The sequence below is a fragment of the Littorina saxatilis genome, linkage group LG5, assembly GCF_037325665.1.
Source record: "Littorina saxatilis isolate snail1 linkage group LG5, US_GU_Lsax_2.0, whole genome shotgun sequence".
In the NCBI taxonomy this organism is placed as follows: domain Eukaryota; kingdom Metazoa; phylum Mollusca; class Gastropoda; order Littorinimorpha; family Littorinidae; genus Littorina; species Littorina saxatilis.
Genome location: NC_090249.1, coordinates 35,577,161 through 35,598,466, shown reverse-complemented (window position 1 = coordinate 35,598,466; position 21,306 = coordinate 35,577,161). Strand labels below are relative to the sequence as shown.

Here is a 21,306-nt window from a genome sequence, read left to right as displayed (position 1 = left end):
AGTGTGCACAAGAACTCAGTACATTTTGTTGGGTGTAAAGTATACTTTTGAAACTGTAACTGAGAACCCCCCCCCCCCCCCACACTTTCAAGACCTCCCGCACCGCCTTCTCAGGCTTTCCTGTTCATGACCCGCTGTGTAAATTTGTTTTGATTTTATTAAGACTACCTCCTTCTTAAGAGTTTTGCCCAGCGGCGATCATTGGCACGGTCAACTGGCCGGCGACCACTGAGCCGCTTTATCGCCTAACAAGGGAAGGGGAGGGGGGGGGGGGGGGGTGTATGAGTGGCATCAAAGCAAGGACTTCTAGAGGTGATTTTAGCGGGTGAACAATCATCGTTATGCAAGAGTCTGTGAAGTAAAATTCGTCCAGACTGGTGGTGGCGGGATTATGTGGATCATATAAACAAAGCCATTATAATATAGCCGCATAGGCCTACTTCTACCCGTCAAAAAAAAGTAGGCAGATGCGTTTGAGGGCACATCTTTCTGATGAGGCTGTTGATTGTAAAACCAATTATACGACTGAAAAGGCGATTCATTTCCCTACCTTATTCAAAAAACAGATTAAGTTTTCATTACCGGTAGTGTAGGACACAGGGGCGGATCAGTTGCTTTGTAAGGGGGGGGGGGGGGGGGGTGCACTTTGAATCCCGAAAGTGAATGTAATGGGCGCGAAGGGCCCGAATATGCTAGGGGGGTCCGGGGGCATGCCCCCCCGGAAAAAGTTTTGGCCCAAAAAAGCAAAATGGTGCCATCTGGTGCCATTTGAACTTAGAAATGGTCATAGAATCAGCTTTCCATTTTTTGTTTTTTTTTGTTGCTCGTCCGCCCCTGGTACAGTATATATATATGGAAAGCCGTTTGGCTCATAACCATTACGCGTGTAATAAAACATAAATACACGCGTAATAAATGACTAATACACGTGTATTTATTTCTTATTGCACGTGTAATTTATCTTTTTTCTCATGCTATGGAATAGCATAATGATTAAATACACGTGTAATAAATATTTCATACTCGTGTAAGAAATGATTAAATACACGCGTAATTAACATTTCATGCGCGTGTAAGAAATATTTAAATACACGTGTAATTATTTATTACACGTGTATTTAAATATTTTTTACACGCGCATGAAATGATTATTACGCGTGTATTAATTATTTCTTACACGCGCATGAAATATTTCTTACGCGTGTATTAAATATTTCTTACACGCGCATGAAATATTTATTACGCGTGTATTTAATCATTTCGTACACGTGTATGACATTTTTATTCCACGTGTATTTAATCATTTCGTACACGTGTAAGACATGATTAAATACACGTGTAATACATTTTTTCATACACGCGTAAGAAATGAATAAATACGCGTGTAATAAATATTTCATACAAGCGTTAAAAATGCAGGAGTCACGTGGTTAAGCGACTTAAAAACTCGGACTGGGAATCCACATGAAAAACACTCTATGCGTCTTCATCGCCTCGCTTTGCACGCTTACAGCTCAAGATGGCGGAAGCGGCAAACGTCAATGTCACCTTAGAAGGTTTGCGAGAACAATTTAACGCCTTTGCCCAGGCTCGCACAGCATTGGAAAGGTAAGTTACTTGTTTTATCAGATGAAGTCGGTTGTTGTGCGCGCGAACCGGAAGTAGAATAGACGAGAGTTGTTGCTTTGCATGTCGTATATTTTCCGATTCAAGTTTTAAGTTTATTACGGGTGTATGTAATGATTAAATACACGTGTATTTAAATAATTTCCTACACGTGTATTTAATCATTTCTTACACGCGTATAAACTATTTCCTGCACGTGTATTTAATCATTTCTTACACGCGCATGACTCTGTGAAATATTTATTACACGCGTATTTAATCATTTCTTACACGCGCATGAAATATTTATTACACGCGTATTTAATCATTTCTTACACGTGTATGAATTATTTATTACACGCGTAAAAATGATTATTACACGTGCATTAATCATTTATTACACGTGTATCAATTATTTATTACACGTGTATTTATGTTTTATTACGCGTGTAATGGTTATGAGCCAAACGGCTATATAGGCTACAGTGCGAGCCACAACCGTGGCACACGGACCGTGAGTTGCAGGTCTTAATATAATCATCGCAAATCGTGAAGTCAGTTGGGCCACTGTCAGCTTCCATTTCTTGTGCACGAGAAGACTGACGAAAGATGATAATCATATTCAGTTTGACACGATTTTATTACTAAAAATTCTAAAAAGGCTACAGGGCAGAGACAGTAAAACTGTAAGTTCAAATTTTGGGCCACATCCGCCATTGACGCCGGGATCAAAATCATAAGCTGATGGGGTGTCGACCAAAAGAGTGGGATTCCCTGTAGGTGGAGTTCCTGGAGGGGATTCCCTGTATCAGTACAGGGAATCCCACAGGGTGGAGTTTTTCAATAAAACTGACTTGCAAACCATACTCGAATTTCTAAGAAATATCAAAAAAGATTGAAAAACATCAAATTCTTGGTCGACATAGACCCCATCAGCATAAGTAAGCCTATAGTCTAGCTCGTAACTTGACATCGATGCAAGGGCATAAGCATTAATTATAATGACCAAACTTTTTTTTCTTCTCATGTAAACGCTTTAGTTTGAGGTCTCGCGTGGTCTTAAAAGATAAACTGAGTCGTACATGGTTGGATGTGCTTAGAAATCAGTCTCAGTGGCTCTCAGTTTTCACTTTCGCTCGCTCGCTTCGAAAATGCGTCATAACTCCCTCATTTTTCATTTCTATATATGATTTAAAACCTGGTACAATGTGAGAAAAAGCCTGAAGCTGATTGAAAAACAAAAATATTGCATGTAAATGCCTTCAGTACGTGGTCGCGCGTGGTCTAAAAACAAGTCGGACATGGGCGGATGTGACAGAAATTCGGTGCTTTTTTCTTTCGCTCGCAGGCTTTTCGAAAATGCATCATGACTCCGTCATTTTTTATTTGTATGACTTAAAACATGGTACAACGTGAGAAAGTACTGTGAAGATACTAGAACACAAAAAACTGTCCATATGAATGCTCATATATGTTAGCGGCCGCCGTTTGTGGTCGCGCGTAGCCGGCCCTCTAAAACGGCAAAACTGAGTCGGACCACAGGCGGAAGGTATCGTCCACTGGACTACTACTATCACAGACAGTTTCTGTGATAGTACACGGACGTACATGAGAGTCCGTGGATAGTAGTAGTCCAGTGGACGATACCTTCCGCCTGTGGTCGGACACTGATCATCACTGAGTGGTTGGATGATAAACATATGATCCGGTTCTTTTCACTTTCGCTCCGGTTTGCTGCGAAAATGCATCATAAATCCCTTATTTTTCTTTTCTATGACTTAAAACCTAGTACAACGTGAGAAAAGACTGTGAAGAAACTAGAACAACAAAAATATTGCATGTGAATGCTTTAGTTTCAGATCGCGCGTGATCGCGCAGTAATTCGTCAGACCGTGCGCATAATAAGGTACGTAACTCTTGTATTGGTATTAGACTTACCTCCCTTCTCAATATGGCCGCTCCCGTGTCAAGCACTTCGAAATCGCCAGTGTCATCTGCACAGGTGAACTTTCAACTACTTCGCAAACAAAGTTGTTTAAAATAAACACACACACACACACACACACACACACATACACACACGTGCACAAACACACACACGCATACACACTTTAAAACAGTCTGTGCGACGATCGAGGCATCCTCGTTTGTATGTGTTTAAGTATTCAAAATAAATTTTTGTATTAATAAAGTGTGTGTGTCCTATGTAGTGCGTTCACATTTTCGCTGCTTTCAGATTTCCGATTCGATATATATATATATATACGCGAGACTGAAAATGAAATATGGTTTCCAGATTAAATTAAATATGGTTTCCAGGTCAAATTAAAGAAGTACACTTATTTAAGGGAGAAAGGCATGGCAGTTTCTTGCAAGCGAAGGAAATATTTCACCCAAAACATCGATTTCTTCCAAAACGTGCTGTTGCGACCCATCTCGTCATCGGCGCTTTTCTGGAAATGACCTGCGCTTTTCTGGAAATGACCTGCGCTTTGTTGGAATTCCTACAATGGCCACCATTGTAGGAATTCCAACTTTGCGCTACGCGATTCTAGAAAGAATAGTAAGAATTCTGCTCTTTCTTAGAATGCGATGTAAAATGATACAAGTCATGTTGGCATATGATGATCCTTGCGTTTTAAAATGATCAATGCTTAGTCTTGAAAATGCAGATGCATTGTATAACGCACCAAACCAACCAACCGACGCAGATCGTCACATCCCACTCGACCAAAACGCACCAATTAGACGTAATTTTTAACGTCACGGTTTCAGATCTTACATTTTACAACAAAAAAAACAACACAACATAAGTGTTCCGATATAACTTCTCACTGGTAACTATCGATTGTAATGATTTTTATTCAGTCTTAATTGATTATATATTAAACTCACACAGTCTCTGGAATGCAGATACAACATTACTTCCCTTTACTGACTGAGCCTAGGCTCTTGTCACTGCATTGTAATCTAGGTTCATGAAACGTAATGTGAAAGTCTGTGTGCTATCATTACCTGCTATTCAGACTTGGTCGTGTGACAGACGTTTTCTTCCACACGAGATTACGTTGATTGTCTAACGAAGCCGTCAGGCTCAGTTAGACATCAGCTAATCGAGAGTGGAAGAAAATCTGTCACACGACCAAGTCTGAATAGCATTTATGTCTCACAGCTTCAACAGAGGAGAGAACAAACACATTTTGCGTACTCACGCTTGACAAAACTAAACACTGGAGCAGCCATTGTGGAGAGATCTACTTTTTGACAGAAGTGACCGAACAACTATGAATGACGTCTAGGTTTATGTGAATGACGTCACAGTCATCGTCACAGTCTGTATCTTTTGAAGCATCGCATTCTTCATGACGTCTTTCTGTGTCTGTATCCACGAAATGTTTGTTCTTTTCGGGATCTTTGTCATCTATGTTCACAACTCTGTCCTTCTAGATTCAGACTAACAGACCTCGTGAGTGAGCCACTTTCCAAGGGCAGCTAAATTCGCGTATTGAAACAGTACTGTTGTCTGGAATGCCGTTTTCAGTATTCTCAGCGTTGAAGAATGTGTAAAGAGAAGAAACGATAATAGCAGGAGAAATGAAAGTCGTGTGTGCATTTTGGGGCTTTTGGAGGGACGATTTCGAGTTTGAATCCGTTCTTGCCATGCTCCAAAGCGTGTAACATACAATCTTGCACATGTTTGCTTTAGTAGTGGTAAAGAAGGAAAGCGTGTGACATGATGTGATTGATTGTTGCAAAATTTTGATTCAAATTAAAGATGATTTCAGCCTGTCGTAAAAAACTAACACTATACTCTAAAAAAAAGAATTGTGTTCAAAATAGATCAAGACCGTGCAACAGCAACTAGCTAGCTGCATGCGCTGACTGTCAGAGAATTGTTCCAACTCTGCCCCGGATTCTTACTTTGCGCCCGACACGTGCCCCGAGTGGTTACGTCCCTTGAATGATTTTAGGATGAAGCCAATTTCCAAGTTTAAATAAAGAATGTTGGTTGAACAAATTTGATCCTGTGAATATAATTAAATTACCTCAGCTCGATCATCCATATTATGGAAGGGAGGGACATTTATCTTATATCTTCTCTTCTGTCTCTTAATTCTCTCTCTCTCTCTCTCTCTCTCTCTCTCTCTCTCTCTCTCTCTCTCTCTCTCTCTCTCTCTCTCTCATTCATTGTCTCATTCTAGATCTCTCAAATGTTCTCTCTCTCATTATATCTCTCTATACAGTGCAATTTCACGTGTTATTTCTTACTACTGGCGTGCGTACCAGAAGCCAAGCAATGATCAATTATGCCTGCTTTGTACTAACAGGTGGCGGTGAATGTGAAAGGGCAGCGCACTGACATTCACTGCAGTGTGTTCACAGATCAGCTGTATGTCATTGTTACACAGTTCTGCAAGCTGGGAACTCTGGTTCGTATGACATTTTTAAGCACAAGATATCGAACAAATGTCTGTTTCCCATAACAAGGCCATATCAATCGGTATCTTAAAGGCACAGTAAGCCTCCCGTAAACCATCACAGATACTGTCAGGCTTTTACACACAGTACAAACACCCTTCCATTTGAACGCTCACCAAACGGGAACATCCTAGGTGCCCTCCATAAAGAGCGAGCAATTTTCAAAGAATTTATTTTTGCGTGGTTTATCTTACCCCTGAGCCATTGTGAACCCGTGTGATCAAGTTTCCCTTTTTCACAATGTAGTCGTCAGTTAGTAATTTGAATGCGACTCGCTGTGAGCTTATCTGCAATAGCAAGTTATTAAGTACATCTGACTATGCACAAAACAAACGGCTGTGGTTCACAAGGACTCTAGCGATGGCTTTTGACTGTTCAGAGGAACTGGCGATAGGTATAAACCGTCGTCTGCTATGAGAACCACGACCTTGCGTGACCTTGCTTCCGGGCTTTTCTTTTTTCAAACTTTCAAAACTTCGAATTGTACTGATCTTGTCTTGATGAAAAAAGAATTCTTTTATGATTTAAGAATGTTTGTGTAACAAGCTGTCAATTTATTATTTAGATTTTAAAAGTTAGGTCTAGCGCCAAAACGCACCACGGTCCGATTGTCTCTGACACAATCCGCAAAATTAATTCTTTGAAAATTGCTCGCTCTTTACGTAGGGCACCTAGGATGTTTCCGTTTGGTGAGCGTTCAAATGGAAGGGTGTTTGTACTGTGTGTAAAAGCCTGACAGTATTTGTGATGGTTTACGGGAGGCGCATTGTGCCTTTAACCTTTGCCGTGCTTCCTGGGTTCACCTGTACCCAGAGACACACTAAAATCATTGTAACTCTGGAACCATTAAAGGTATCGTTTTGAAATTTTAAGTATCTCTCACACACCTAATTTGCTCTCTGTCTGCAAATTTTTAGTGTGTACATGACAAAACATCAGAATTAATTGATTATGATAATTTACATAAACACTACCGATGGCGCGGGTTCACACATACCCATACTTTTAAAGAGTAGTAGTGATTGTAACTATCCCTCTGCCGACGGCGCGGGTTCTGCTACACCCATAATTACCAAAGCGGCGGAACAGTGTCTGTCTGCCTGTTTGTCTCCAAGAGACTGTCTGTCTCTCTGTTTGTCTGTCCGTATCTCTCTGTCTGTATGTCTGTTGTCAGTTGCTCTGTCTGTCTGTCTGTCTGTCTATCCGTCTATCCGTCTCTCTGACTGTCTGTCTATCTGACTGTCTGTCTCTGTCTCTCTCTCTCTCTGTCTGTCTCTCTCTCTGTCTGTCTCTCTCTCTGTCTCTCTCTCTGTCTCTCTCTCTTAGTCTCTCTCTCTGTCTCTCTCTCTTAGTCTCTCTCTCTGTCTCTCTTTCTTAGTCTCTCTCTCTCTCTCTCTTTCTTAGTCTCTCTCTCTCTCTCTTTCTTAGTCTCTCTCTCTCTCTTAGTCTCTCTCTCTTTTTCTTAGTCTCTCGCTCTCTCTCTTTCTTAGTCTCTCTCTCTCTTTCTTAGTCTCTCTCTCTCTCTTTCTTAGTCTCTCTCTCTCTCTTTCTTAGTCTCTCTCTCTCTCTCTCTTAGTCTCTCTCTCTCTCTTTCTTAGTCTCTCTCTCTCTCTTAGTCTCTCTCTCTTTCTTAGTCTCTCTTTCTCTCTCTCTTTCTTAGTCTCTCTCTCTCTCTCTTTCTTAATCTCTCTCTCTCTTTTTTAGTCTCTCTCTCTCTCTCTTTCTTAGTCTCTCTCTCTCTTTCTTAGTCTCTCTCTCTCTTTATTAGTCTCTCTATCTCTCTAGCTCTTTCTTAGTCTCTCTCTCTCTTTCTTAGTCTCTCTCTCTCTTTCTTAGTCTCTCTCTCTCTCTCTCTTTCTTAGTCTCTCTCTCTCTCTTTCTTAGTCTCTCTCTCTCTCTCTCTTTCTTAATCTCTCTCTCTCTCTTTCTTAGTCTCTCTCTCTTTCTTAGTCTTTCTCTCTCTCTTTCTTAGTCTCTCTCTCTCTTTCTTAGTCTCTCTCTCTCTCTTTCTTAGTCTCTCTCTCTCTTTCTTAGTATCTCTCTCTCTTTCTTAGTCTCTCTCTCTCTCTTAGTCTCTCTCTCTTTCTTAGTCTCTCTCTCTCTCTTTTAGTCTCTCTCTCTTTCTTAGTCTCTCTTTCTCTCCCTTAGTCTCTCTCTCTCTCTTTCTTAGTCTCTCTCTCTCTTTTTTAGTCTCTCTCTCTTTTTCTTAGTCTCTCTCTCTCTCTTTCTTAGTCTCTCTCTCTCTCTCTCTCTCTTAGTCTCTCTCTCTATCTTTCTTAGTCTCTCTCTCTCTCTCTCTTAGTCTCTCTCTCTTTCTTAGTTTCTCTTTCTCTCTCTTAGTCTCTCTCTCTCTCTTTCTTAGTCTCTCTCTCTCTTTTTTAGTCTCTCTCTCTCTTTCTTAGTCTCTCTCTTTCTTAGTCTCTCTCTCTCTCTTTCTTAGTCTCTCTCTCTCTCTTTCTTAGTCTCTCTCTCTCTCTTTCTTTGTCTCTCTCTCTCTTTCTTAGTCTCTCTCTCTTTCTTAGTCTCCCTCTCTCTCTTTCTTAGTCTCTCTCTCTTTCTTAGTCTCTCTCTCTCTCTTTCTTAGTCTCTCTCTCTCTCTTTCTTAGTCTCTCTCTCTCTTTATTTGTCTCTCTCTCTCTCTTTATTTGTCTCTCTCTCTCTATCTTTCTTAGTCTCTCTCTCTCTTTCTTAGTATCTCTCTCTCTTTCTTAGTCTCTCTCTCTCTCTCTTTCTTAGTCTCTCTCTCTTTCTTAGTCTCTCTCTCTCTTTCTTAGTCTCTCTCTCTTTCTTGGTCTCTCTCTCTCTCTCTCTCTTTCTTAGTCTCTCTCTCTTTCTTAGTCTCTCTCTCTCTTTCTTAGTCTCCCTCTCTCTCTTTCTTAGTCTCTCTCTCTCTCTTTCTTAGTCTCTCACTCTCTTTCTTAGACTCTCTCTCTCTCTTTCTTAGTCTCTCTCTCTCTCTTTCTTAGTCTCTCTCTCTCTTTCTTAGTCTCTCTCTCTCTCTCTTTCTTAGTCTCTCTCTCTCTCTCTCTTTCTTAGTCTCTCTCTCTCTCTCTCTCTCTTTCTTAGTCTCTCAGTCTCTCTCAGTCTCTCCCTCCCCCTCTCCCTCCCCCTCTCCCTCCCCTGCAAGAGGTCGGTGAAGGGAGAAACTCGATGCAACCACTGAAGTAGCGCTGTGGGTTTCCCTGAACCCACCCCGTCGTTAGAGAAATAAACGATAAAAACCCTCTTTCAAATGTATGGGTTCAGACAAACCCGCATCGTCGTTAGAGGAATAAACGGTAAAAACCCTCTTTCAAATGTATGGGTTCAGACAAACCCGCATCGTCGGGAGTGTGTAGTCAAAAGCGGCATCCGGCAAAGGTTAAGAAAAGATCGAAGTATATCAGACCTGGGAACTCATACAATTTTGACGTATCGTATTTGTACGTTTAATTGTCTACAATACGCTCAGTACGCTCAGTGGAAAAAAAATATGAGGAGACAAATTCCTAGTCTACTTTTCTTCACAAGCACATCTGGGTCATTCTCTGGAAAAGGTTGCCAGTGAAGGTGTGGTTATTCAAAGCTTAGTTAAGAACTAACTATGTGCTTCTGCTGATAACACCTGACACTCTTTTGTTTGTTATTTGTCAGAGAGATACATTTGAGAAAATTGTTCATGTTTGTTACTCCACTGTCATGTGAGTTTCAACCGCACGCGGTAAAACATCATTTTTGGCGACACCATTTTCTGACATGAGTCAGCTTCGTCTGGGCAAGACTAGCGCTGTCCTGGAGAATTCACTATATGGAAACTAATGTTTGTCTTTTTTGAAAGAATACTCCTGTCAACGTTATCAGTTTGTTTTAGGTACTTGTGTAGCGCCAAACTGCTTGTCAGTCGACCAGCAAAATGTCGGTTATAATTGTTTAATGCGATGTCCCCCTGCGCATATCTACACTTCAGGTTCGGTGGTAGCTTGATCAGTTGGTAGAGCACTGGACTTGTGATCCCAAGGTTGCAGATTCAAATTCGGGCCAGGATGTACACAAGTCAACTTTATGTGCAGACCCAGAGACGGAAGCCATATGTTCCACCCCCATGTCACCACAATGGCTCGTAAAAGATCTCGGTCATTCTGCCATTAGTGCAGATGGCTGATACCACCTAAACACGCATACACTTGTGTATCTCATCAAAAGCCATGAGGGCGTTAAACTCGAATAATCATATAACCCATATCTGGTCCTTAAGAGGCGAAATATTGAGCCTGTAGGACATGAAGCATTCTCTCTTTCACTTCAGGTTCAAGTCAAACCAGAGACGGTGGTGGATGATATGGAGGGAACAACCCCCGTGCTGACCGCCAAGGTACTCTTTGGCAATGATGAGGTCAGTGTACGTGTGTGTCTGGTCACTCTGTTCACTCCTATGTAAATCTAATACCCCAGTCACACAGACGCCACTTCTACTGCGCTGGAAAAGTGTCCAAGAGCTTGGTCGAACGTGGGCCAAATGTGGGAGGATCTCCATGAGCGTGGTTTGGTTGGGGTGGGATCTGCTAGGTCGGGAAGCTGCACGCTCTCGATCCCTACGCTTATTTTGAACTGCACAAAACAAGCGTAGCCGGGTCGTGGAGCAGTACAGTCGTGAAGTTTTTTAATTTTATTTGCCATGTGCTGGATTGTGACGGCGATATACCCCGATTTGATAGTTTTTCAGATTGGCGTGATTGGCATGGTCGTTGTTAGGACGTAGCGCTGTGTGACAAGGGTATAATGAACCATGCACTGACAATGTTTGACAGTGTCTGTTTCCTCCTTTCACACCATATTTATAATCATTGTCATTCTTGTTGTCATGATTAGCATCATTCAAACAATCATCTATCAGCAGAAGGGGTGTTTGTTGTACAGTGGGACCCCCCTTTTAAGACCTCCAAAAATCTAAGAAAATCAGGTTTTCAAAAGGAGGGAGTCTTAAAATGGGGGTGAATTTACAGCGGTTATGAACAGAAAGTCTGAGAAAAAAGGGTCTTAAAAGGGAGGAAGTCTTAAATTGAGGGGTCTTAAAAGGGGGGGGGGGGGGGGGGTATACAATTATGCAATGTTGAAGTTCATTGTTGAACTGGCCTGTAGTATTATGATGAATTCAATCAGTCTGTATAGAAACTGTGTCAGTGTATGCTTTCACAGGCCTGCCAACCCTTGTGAAACTTCAAGGGTGGCAATTTACCTTATTTTAGAATTTTCAGCGTAGCAGATGACGTTTCGGTGTAGCATTTTCTAAAATGTATACCGCTACTACAAGTGTCATCAGCAATAATTTTTAACCTAAATTAAACCCATCAATCTGTCCACAGCCGCTAGTACATGTGATATCTCGTCGCATCGCAGCCTCTCTCAAGCCCTCCAAACCCGTGCTGCTGGCTCTGTCTCTCAAGGATACGAGTCGCGAGGCCGTCTTTCCCCTCTTGCCTGCCATCCAGTCCTGTGTGGCGAGGGCACAGGGAGGTAACTCTGCTCAGCCAATCAGTGAAGAGGTGTTGGTCAGGTGATACGGGACTGGGCGTGCAGCGGGCTGGAGTGCAACTAATACTTCAAGGCTCAGGTCGTCTTGGTTGGTGTGCTCAAGAAAATGCTCAAATGGTTGTGACCCCAGAGCGCGTAATCTGCAACAAATCTCAATTTCTACCAGTCCGACTAAGCGCTTGGTTACCACCAAGTTGATCAATTTCTCGTACACATGACCCCTGGAGTCTGCTGAATCCTGCATCATCTGAATGGACCGCAACTCTCGCAGATTAACCTGTGAAGAAGATTTGGTCAAGCAATGCAAGCTACTTTCCTTCTGCTGTACAACCGTTCAGAGATGTTTGTGCACATGCACGATTGGTTGACAGTTTTGCTGCTGGGGTCGGGATGCTGTGCTGCACCAGACAAAGCATGTGTCTTCTCTCACATCTGTTCTAAGTTTTAAAACGTAGAATCCTGTAAGCAGAATCGATGTTGGATGAAGGAAAGGCCAAACCGTTACCTCAGCAACATACTTTATGGCTGCAACCTTCATGTATTTGTTACAAAAACTGTCCCAGCAGGCAATGCGCAGAGCTCAAAATGCGCTTGGCGAGATTTTGTCTTGTTGGAGTCTCCAAAAGGAAAATTGAGTAATGCAGAGTACAAATGAGCCAGTAAGTTAAGCAAGTGATTCAGGGTGAAATACATTTGTAACAGTAAGTCAGCAACTTAGTGACTGTGTTTTCACTACTTTAGAATTCAAGATGGCATGTACTTGGTGGCAGAATATCAGTGATTATCATGCAAATATTGCTTCTTCTAAAGGCAGCACACAGTTGAACAGTGTAGCTGAAACGGTCATAACCTAGTGGCTTATGCAACGACCAGCTCTGATATTGGATTTGAACACAAATGAGGGTGTGAGAAATGTGCAAAGACTTCCAGATTTGACATTGCCTGTCCAATGATATTGCACAGCATACTTGAAATGTATTCCCCACACAAAACATCTGATGCTCGTTACTCAGCATGCAGACAGAGTTAGTTCTGTCAGAATATTAAACGGAGTTGCATCAAGCAAAGCCCTGAATGAAGCCACTGAAAGGGAACATCACGCGCATGCTCATGCGTCAGGGATAAAAAAGAAAACAAAACCAAAATTACTACAGATATATGGAGAATGTATTCATGCAAACAGAAAGGGGATCTTGAAGGGGAGTTTAAAAACACATCATACTATAATATAGTATTGATAAGAAATCATGTCTAAGATTCAATAAACCAATGGAAGTATTTCCTTTCTTTTAATTTTTTTATGTAGCTATGTTGTGAGTGTGTCTGTGAATGTGAATGTGTGTGTGGGTGTGAGAGCGCACATTCAACATTTGTGCTTCAAAAGTTAGCCATGTTGTGATCTCTGCAAAACCATTCAGGCAACAATGTCAAAGCCTAAAAAGTAATCAGAAACAAACATTTATTTCTCAAACATGAGTTGAGAATGTTATGTTACTAATCAGCCTCAGCAGTATAACCCCTGCTCCGACCTAAACCCCAACTTTGCTAACTGATTGTTTATTCGTGCTGATAAAATACACAGTATCATTACTTTGTCACCCTCATGGAAAAGGGGGTTTCACACTGTACATTTGCATTAATACTTCCATATCAAAGGCACACTCTTTCTCATGAAATCAGTTTGGCTCATAATTGGCCAGTCAGACCAGTGCCCTTGTCAAACAGGCAGCATGACAACGGAACACCTGCTGCAGACTTGCCCACTACACGATGGCCTCAGGAGCCAGATCTGGGCGGAGGCGACCACGGTGCAAGGGAAGCTCTATGGCAGTCTGGACGACCTACAGCGCATGGCAACATTTGCGCGGAGAACCGGCGTTTCCATCTGAGTGATCGACAAGAAGAAGAAGAAGAAGTTTGGCTCATCATGTCAGATCTGGCCGTGTTTTTACGTGTAATAAGATCATCCCTCCACGTGGTCACATACCAAAAATCAACATCATGGGTGTTAATTCATCAAAAAGTTCCAACTCGCCACAGCAAGCAGTCAAGGTATTGAATTTTGGAAGGTGAAAAAGTGGAGGAATGTTCTTATCCCATGTAAAAGCGTAGCCGGATCTGAGATGGTGAACCGTAAGGAGTGTGCCTTGAAACAAAGGTATTCAAACAGATGGATATGCACGAACTTGAGGTATATAAACACTGTTTGAACTGCACGGATATACCTGTTCGTATGTGCGCACACACAGACACACACGCGCGCACCGCACGTACGCACACACATTTTCACTCACTCTCATAAATGTACTTAGATGATTAACTTGAAAGCAATCGCAAAACGTAGTTAAGCCTCTACGTATAAAGCATTTGTCAATGAGCGCAAAGATAGCTGACAGCATTCTGTTACATACACATACACACACACACGCACGCACGCACACACACACACACGTACACTTGACACACACTTCACACACACACACTTGACACACACACACACAAACACACACCACCCAAACTGATAATCATGTACATTCAAAATGTCATTTTATCTTTGATATACGGCAGGTTTTCGTAGTAGGACACGTCAAAATCTCGCCTTCCCAGCGTTTGATCACGAGTACGGTTAAAAAGGTCCTCGGCTAAACAACCGAGCGCAAGCCGGCTGTAGTCGTAGTAGAATTTGTTGGCGAACAGATGTGGCCGTGTGCTGAGCCAGGGGACATCGAGGACGGAGAAGATGCAGAGTTGTCGGCGAACCATGTGTCCAGGGCAGGGATGACCGCTGGTCTGCACCCAGTTCTTTAACCTGGTCAGGTACGGTTTGATTTGGCTCAGCGGAGGCTTCATGGCCAAGCTTCCTGCAAACAGAGTGTTGTTGGATCAGTTGGTGAGCGATTGGGTACAGTGGAACCCCCCTTTTAAGACCTCCAAAGATCAGTCTGAGAAAATCAGGTCTTATAAAGGAGGGAGTCTTAAAATGGGGTTAAATTGACAGGGCTTATGAAAAAATAAATGCCAAAAGACAAGGTCTTAAAAGGGAGGAAGTGTTAAATTGGGGGGTCTTACAAGGGGGGTTCCACCGTATCTCATACTCAGCTCTATGTTATGTTAAAAGCACATTCCTTCCCATGAAAAGAGTTCAGCTCACTCTCAGATTTGCAGAGGCTTTAATAAACATGGGGTAAGGCCACACCTCTACTTGGCCACATACGAGTAAAATCAATATCCTGACTGCTTCATGTGCAGAGTGAGAACTGTTTAAACAAAATCATTTTAGACATTCCGTTTTCGGACACTGGTGGTAATCTCTGAGGGTCACCATGGGGGTGTCTGTGCACGTGCACGTTGAGGCCAAAAGTGGCATGCACGGTGATCCACTGTGCACGCGTTACGAAAAAGCTCCATCATGTGCACGGTGCACGCCGGACCTCTGTGCGGCACCGGCGGTGCACGCTACGAGAATGTCTCCATTCCCATGCACGTTACGTCCAAAAAGCCCATTCCCGGTGCACGTGGTAAAGCATCGCCCCCCTCATCTCTAAAATAAACTAATTCATTGAAACAAATTCTAACGCTGAAGAGCGAAGCAGTCAGGATGTTGATTTTTGCTATGCGTCCGAGTGGACGAATGGTCTTATCCCAGGTATACGACTGAGATGGTGGGTCAAACACGGGAAGGATTTGCCTTTAAGCTAATTATTACCCCCCCCCCCCCCCCACCTCGTCTCCTCCCCCGCCCCTCCTCATCGACTGAGCAGTAAGTCAACGATAACCAGCACATCATTATTTCCCCTTATTATTTTTGTTGAAACGGGAAATTCAGCAGGCGCGTAGAAAGATTAATTATTGTGTACGTCGGATATAATTGTGACCCTCCACCACGGAATGAGTCGCATGTCACCTTTGCATGATTTTCATATTTGTACATTTTCCTAAAGAGTTTTTTTATGCTCTATCCAGTGGTGAAACCCGTTTTAGAAAAGAGCAAGAACTGTTTGAGTTATAAGCCTGTGACTAAGGTGAGCCTCACACTGTTACCAGACACTCCCCGGACTTATATTATTAAGCCTAGCGCAGAACCGCGCGAGGTGACATGCGACTCATTTCGTGGTGGAGGGTCACAATTATGTCCTTCCTGCCAAATCTGCTGAGTGTCTTAGATCTGGCCAGGCTTTCACACGGGCTAGGACCCTAATTCCCTCCGCTTGGACACCTTCCACAAATGAACAGCCTGACTGCTTTCTGCACAGAGTGGGCCGGTTTTGTTGATCATTTGATTTCTTATTTTGCAAGTGTCAAATTTTCTCCAAACTGTCTTCTTCTAAGTTCTCCAAATCCAAAAACAAAGAGACTGCCACGTTCCAAAATTCAGAATCAAAAAACAAGAAAGGTAGGTTGTTGGAACGTGTGTTATTGACAAAACAATTAATTCACATAATATAATACATATATACGTTTTTCAGCGTTCGATGATAGTTGTGTCTATTTATCCGTTGCCCCGTGCTGTTCACAAAGGGGGCAGTCAGATCGAGGTCCTTGGTGCCATAAGGACCCCCAAACTGTCAAAATCCAAACCAAAAACCAAATTACAGTCAGTATCCTAATACCTCTGTATCCGCCAGGCGGTCTCAGCTGGGCGTTGTAGTTGAGGGTGCCGAAGTAGTTCTCATCGGGTTGGCGGGTTCTGCTGGTCCAGTTGAGAAAGTCCTGGGCCACTCTGTCGTGCAGAAGGAAGTCCACGAAGGCCCTGCTGACAGTCACTTGCACGGCCCCTGCATACACCGTCACGTTGTGAGGGGCTGGTAACAGGTGCCTCCATCGTCGTTGAAAAGCTCCACTGCAACAAGACGGCTAGAGTCAGTGCTTGAGCGACTCACCACCGTACGTGACACGATAAAACCGAAAAACACTCGTAATATATCGGGAAGGTTTGGTATAGGCTATGCCTCTGCAGGAAAGATTGGCTGTGTAGTGCAAGATGAGAGGAGGCAGCGCTCAAGCGATTCACTCAGTTTTGAAGAAAAAAATCATATTGCTCAAATGACTCACCTTCCTAGAAAAAAATAACATGGTGAAAGCCAAAGTACTTTCTGATAGAGCAAAGCAGCCTTATTTTAATGATGCGCCGGTAGGTACCGCTTTCCTCGTGACTGGAAAGAGTAGCTGCATAAGATCGTGTCACATCAAGTTTTAATGATGCGATGCAGTAAAATTCAATTCATATGTAAAGCAATCAAAACTACAAAATCCGCAATACACACGTACACACTTACTTGGGGATAAAGCCGTGAATGTCGTTGGCCCCGTTGTAAGTTCGGAGGATTTTCACCAGCTCGTAGTTGGTTTTGAGTGGGAACTCCTGCCCGGTGAGGTTGATGAAATAGCGCCACGTCTTACTGTGGTTCCACAAGTCCTGCATGCACACAATCTCAGGTTCCAGCACACTGAATCCACCCCAGCCGACGTCAATAAGGCGTGACGCCATGAACACGCCGGGCAGGCAGCGTGACACTGCCCTCATAGCGTCCTGAAATGGTCCGCGTGACTTCTTGTCCACGTGAATACAGTACGAGTTCTGGGGGCGGTAGATGGTGCGCAGCATGAACACCACCTGTTGGGATTTAAGGACAGAAATGAAGGATAAAAAATAGAGTAAAAACACGAGTATAAAAAAGGTGCTTAGTAGCTTATTCTGATACTGCGCCTTCATGGTACATGTATGTTCTTCAGTGTGAGAGGGGGTTCGACAAGATGGGACTGGGAGTTGGTGTTGTTGTTTGTTACAAAAGATAATAGTTCCCAACAATGACAGTGCTGTTGCTAGCTATTCATATTAATTATGCGCATGTGTGCCCATATACTGGTGCTGCCTGTCATGTGTGTGTGTGTGTGTGGGGGGGGGGTGCTTGCGTGTGTTGTTCTGTATATGTGTGATGTAAGTACTTTCGTGGCTTTCTTTTCCACACAGCTTCGCTCTGAGCGTTCAATTTACACGTTTAAACTTTTTAGATAGAATAAAAAATATCGCCATATATATGTGTGTCTCAGCATGCGTTAGGGAAAAGCCACATGCCCCCCAAATTCAAAACCTACCTGTGCGGCATCTCTGTAAGCAAGGATACTGTAGGCGAGGGGAAAGGCTTTCTCCGTGTCAGTGAGAGAGTCTGTGAGAAATCCATAACGTTGTAGGAAGGAGCTGCACGTGCCAGCGTCCCGCAGTATGTACTCGTCATATTCCGGTGTTGCCCGTTGGGTGCGTTCCGTTAGGTTGGCTTGTACCAGCGATTTGGTGTCTCCTTCTACCACCCCCTTACAGTTCACTCCTTCTGCGCGTACTGCTCTCTCTGACAGGAACCGCTCTAATCTCTCCATCTGGAAAAAAAAGCCAGGTAAATTAGAGTTGGGCTTGGGACGGGTTACGTAGATGACATTTGTGTTAGAGTCATTTCATGGCAGTTTTGCCATCCATCTTGAAAAAAAGCAATGCAAGACCTGGGCTAGGGAAGTGCATAGCAGATTACAGGCTAGTTAGGGGCATCTCATGTTCCAAGTTCTGGTTCAGCTGAAAAAAGAAGACAGGTTATAGTTGGGTCATAGCACGGTTTAAACTGGATTCACTGAGGGACTGACAGGTCATGTCAGTTCTGGTTCATCCAAAGAAGGAAGACAGGTTAGAGTTTGGTCGAAGCACAAGTTATACTTTAAGTCAGGGTCATGTATAAAGAATATAGATAAACATAGGGCATTTTGATTTAAAACTAATGAGAAATTCAAACCCGTAATACTTCGCTTATGAAAGAATCACCATTTAGACTACTGGCTCATTTGGTAAAGTAGAGGAAATTGTAAAATTGAAGGGGGAAAAGCGCCAAGGAAAGAAAGAATAAACGATCGAATTACAGCGAATGCGTAAAAACGACTGACAAAATTCGTTGTGGTGACACTAAGAATAAATCAGATCAGAATGTAACAAATAATCAACAACAAAAAATTCAAACAGAAGTATTTAAAAAATGGCAAATATGCAACATAAAATGAAAACTAAATAGAGACAGTGTGACCTCTTGTTCGCCTACCTTTGTCTTATTTCGCTGAGTGCGTGTTGCCAGGTGGTCTGGACGTTCACCTGTTAACAACAATCAGTATCATTTTCACTTCTCATGTGGGAATGGCTGCCTCGCAAACAGGGGCATGTAAAACCGATCATTCTCTATTGAATTTATAAACACACACACACTAACTAGCACACGCACGGACACACACACACACACACCACTAACATATACACGCACGCACGCACACACACACACATACATACACACAAACATAATTTTCACACGTCACACACACACACACACACACACACACACACACACACACATACATACACACACACATAATTTTCACACACACACACACACACACACACACACACACACACACACACACACACACACACACACACACACTATGATGTCTTGTGTTCGGCTTGTCGTGGGTGGAGTGGAGGGAGAGAGGGGGGGGGAGAGAAAGAGGGAGGAAGAGAGGGAGACAGACAGTCGGAAAGACTGAAAGAGAGAGAGAGAGAGAGAGAGAGAGAGAGAGAGAGAGAGAGAGAGAGAGAGAGAGAGAGAGAGAGAGAGAGAGAGAGAGACTGAAATAGATAGCTAGACAAACAGATTCACAAAAAGTAAAGATAAAATGAAACCAGAGGACTTTAAATGCACACTTACCTGCGAAAGCGCGCAGAGCCCTGTAAACGTCCAAACTGACATCATGCACATGCATCATCTCCACCAACAGCAAACACACGGTGACAACAATTAAAGCGCCGACAGTCGTCTTTAATTTAGCATAAGATAGCATGGTATTCTAGTGGATGTTAATTGTCCACTTTATTATCGAGACACATGTGTTTTTGTAGATTTTAAGCACCTTTGAACGACGCCCAGATGTCAGTAGGTTTTGTTTTCTTCCGAGTTTACGGCTTTTTAATTTTATTTAGTAGAACACTCCTGCAATCGCCTTGTCTTTGTTAAGGCTCTATGTGACGATTTTACCAATTGGTCTAGGGTATAAACGTTTGGTTGAGATACACACAATCTCTTTCTGTGCTGACACTGTACTCTCTTGCCCAAAGAATACACAACAGCGTTAATTTAGTTTGAACAATTTCGTTTATAAGTAGCTAACTATATATTGTTCAAAATTTACAACATCCTCTATTTACCACAGGTTAATTAATAAATAGATGTCCTCAATGGGAGAACACAAGTCATTCTTCTTCAAAAGTTTCTGGTGAAAAACACAGTTTCTAGAACATATGATGACGATGACCGTTGAAAACGAATTATTTTAAAAATGGTAACTTTGGAAATAAAACAAATTACCGAACACCGACCACGGATCTCGTGGTGCTACTGATGCACGAACCAAATTTATCCAAAATAATCGAATTCTGTTCAATGAATTTCTCGCAAAGATCACGTTATCTCAAATAACGTACGTACACGGTTCGGTACGATTTCCACGAATCAACCTATTTATATCTACTATCTTCGATATCTAACACTATAGGGTTATACGATTCTTTCTGTAAAAGTAACAATAATTTTACAGACTATCTTGTGTTATTCCTTCTTACGTCGAACGACAGCTATTGTTTATATTCCCAACGTATCTCAGGTAGAACACCTTTACTCTTTGAAAATTCAAACCGTTGAAAACGAAATATTTTAAAATGGTAACTTTGGAAATAAAACAAATTACCGAACACCGACCACGGATCTCGTGGTGCTACTGATGCACGAACCAAATTTATCCAATATAATCGAATTCTGTTCAATGAATTTCTCGCAAAGATCACGTTATCTCAAATAACGTACGTACACGGTTCGGTACGATTTCCACGAATCAACCTAATTATATCTACTATCTTCGATATCTAACACTATAGGGTTATACGATTCTTTCTGTAAAAGTCACAATAATTTTACAGACTATCTTGTGTTAATCCTTCTTACGTCGAACGACAAGTATTGTTATTCCCAACGTATCTCAGGTAGAACACCTTTACTGTAGATATATGATAAACCAACTACCTTGTTGTTTATTCTATCTTTACAGACTATCTTGTGTTAATCCTTCTTACGTCGAACGACAAGTATTGTTATTCCCAACGTATCTCAGGTAGAACACCTTTACTGTAGAGATATGATACACCAACTACCTTGTTGTTTATTCTATCTGTCTACAATAGTCGCGTGAAGTACGGAACTTATAAAGAACTACTTCACTAACACAGACACTCAGCTTTTCCGACGAAGCCAATCTTGCCCTCGCAAACTTGCGCCAGACTCCCGCCAACCACCCGCTGTAGAAAATGTATGCTAACAAATTTGGCCTACAGGGATTTGTACGGTTCGATCAATAGTGTTAGCTCTTGATCACAGCAACTTTACCGTGAATTTAGAACAGCATAATAAAATGGGGAACTAAACTCTAAAGTGCTTTATTCAATTATTCAATTTATAGTGTTGTCATGAATTTCCAACACTTGATCAACTGTTATATTTCTATATCGACTGAAACGACTATACTACAAAATAATGAATAACAACACAAACTAAATATACACTTTATATGATGATGAGCAATGAGTGACAAACAAACACAGTGGATAGAAATTTCGAAGAGAATTTGACTGGG

The 21,306-nt window shown here is 42.3% G+C and overlaps 2 protein-coding genes across 2 annotated transcripts; one reads left to right on the top strand and one right to left on the bottom strand.

Moving 5' to 3' along the window:
• The first annotated feature begins 3,516 nt into the window (after window positions 1-3,516).
• LOC138966987 (proteasome assembly chaperone 3-like) lies at window positions 3,517-12,875 on the top strand. The gene is made up of 4 exons (XM_070339407.1): window positions 3,517-3,607; window positions 5,934-6,035; window positions 10,370-10,456; window positions 11,427-12,875. Exons 1-4 carry the CDS (start codon window positions 3,557-3,559, stop codon window positions 11,619-11,621), a joined length of 435 nt encoding a protein of 144 aa, XP_070195508.1. The 5' UTR covers window positions 3,517-3,556; the 3' UTR covers window positions 11,622-12,875.
• Window positions 12,876-13,037: 162 nt separating this feature from the next.
• Window positions 13,038-19,386, bottom strand: LOC138965942 (beta-1,3-galactosyl-O-glycosyl-glycoprotein beta-1,6-N-acetylglucosaminyltransferase 3-like). The gene is made up of 6 exons (XM_070338024.1): window positions 19,332-19,386; window positions 18,675-18,724; window positions 17,692-17,970; window positions 16,872-17,209; window positions 16,206-16,435; window positions 13,038-14,456 (listed from the first exon to the last, which is right to left on the bottom strand). Exons 1-6 carry the CDS (start codon window positions 19,384-19,386, stop codon window positions 14,131-14,133), a joined length of 1,278 nt encoding a protein of 425 aa, XP_070194125.1. The 3' UTR covers window positions 13,038-14,130.
• Between the last annotated feature and the right edge of the window lie 1,920 nt (window positions 19,387-21,306).

Coding starts and splice junctions, on each gene's coding strand:
- LOC138966987 (XM_070339407.1), top strand. CDS start 3,557: ATGGCCGCTCCCGTGTCAAGCACTTCGAAATCGCCAGTGTCATCTGCA. Junction 3,608..5,933: donor CGCCAGTGTCATCTGCACAG/GTGAACTTTCAA, acceptor TTGTACTAACAG/GTGGCGGTGAATGTGAAAGG. Junction 10,457..11,426: donor TACTCTTTGGCAATGATGAG/GTCAGTGTACGT, acceptor ATCTGTCCACAG/CCGCTAGTACATGTGATATC.
- LOC138965942 (XM_070338024.1), bottom strand. CDS start 19,386: ATGCATGTGCATGATGTCAGTTTGGACGTTTACAGGGCTCTGCGCGCT. Junction 18,725..19,331: donor GGCTCTGCGCGCTTTCGCAG/GTAAGTGTGCAT, acceptor TGTTGTTAACAG/GTGAACGTCCAGACCACCTG. Junction 17,971..18,674: donor CTCAGCGAAATAAGACAAAG/GTAGGCGAACAA, acceptor TTTTTTTTCCAG/ATGGAGAGATTAGAGCGGTT.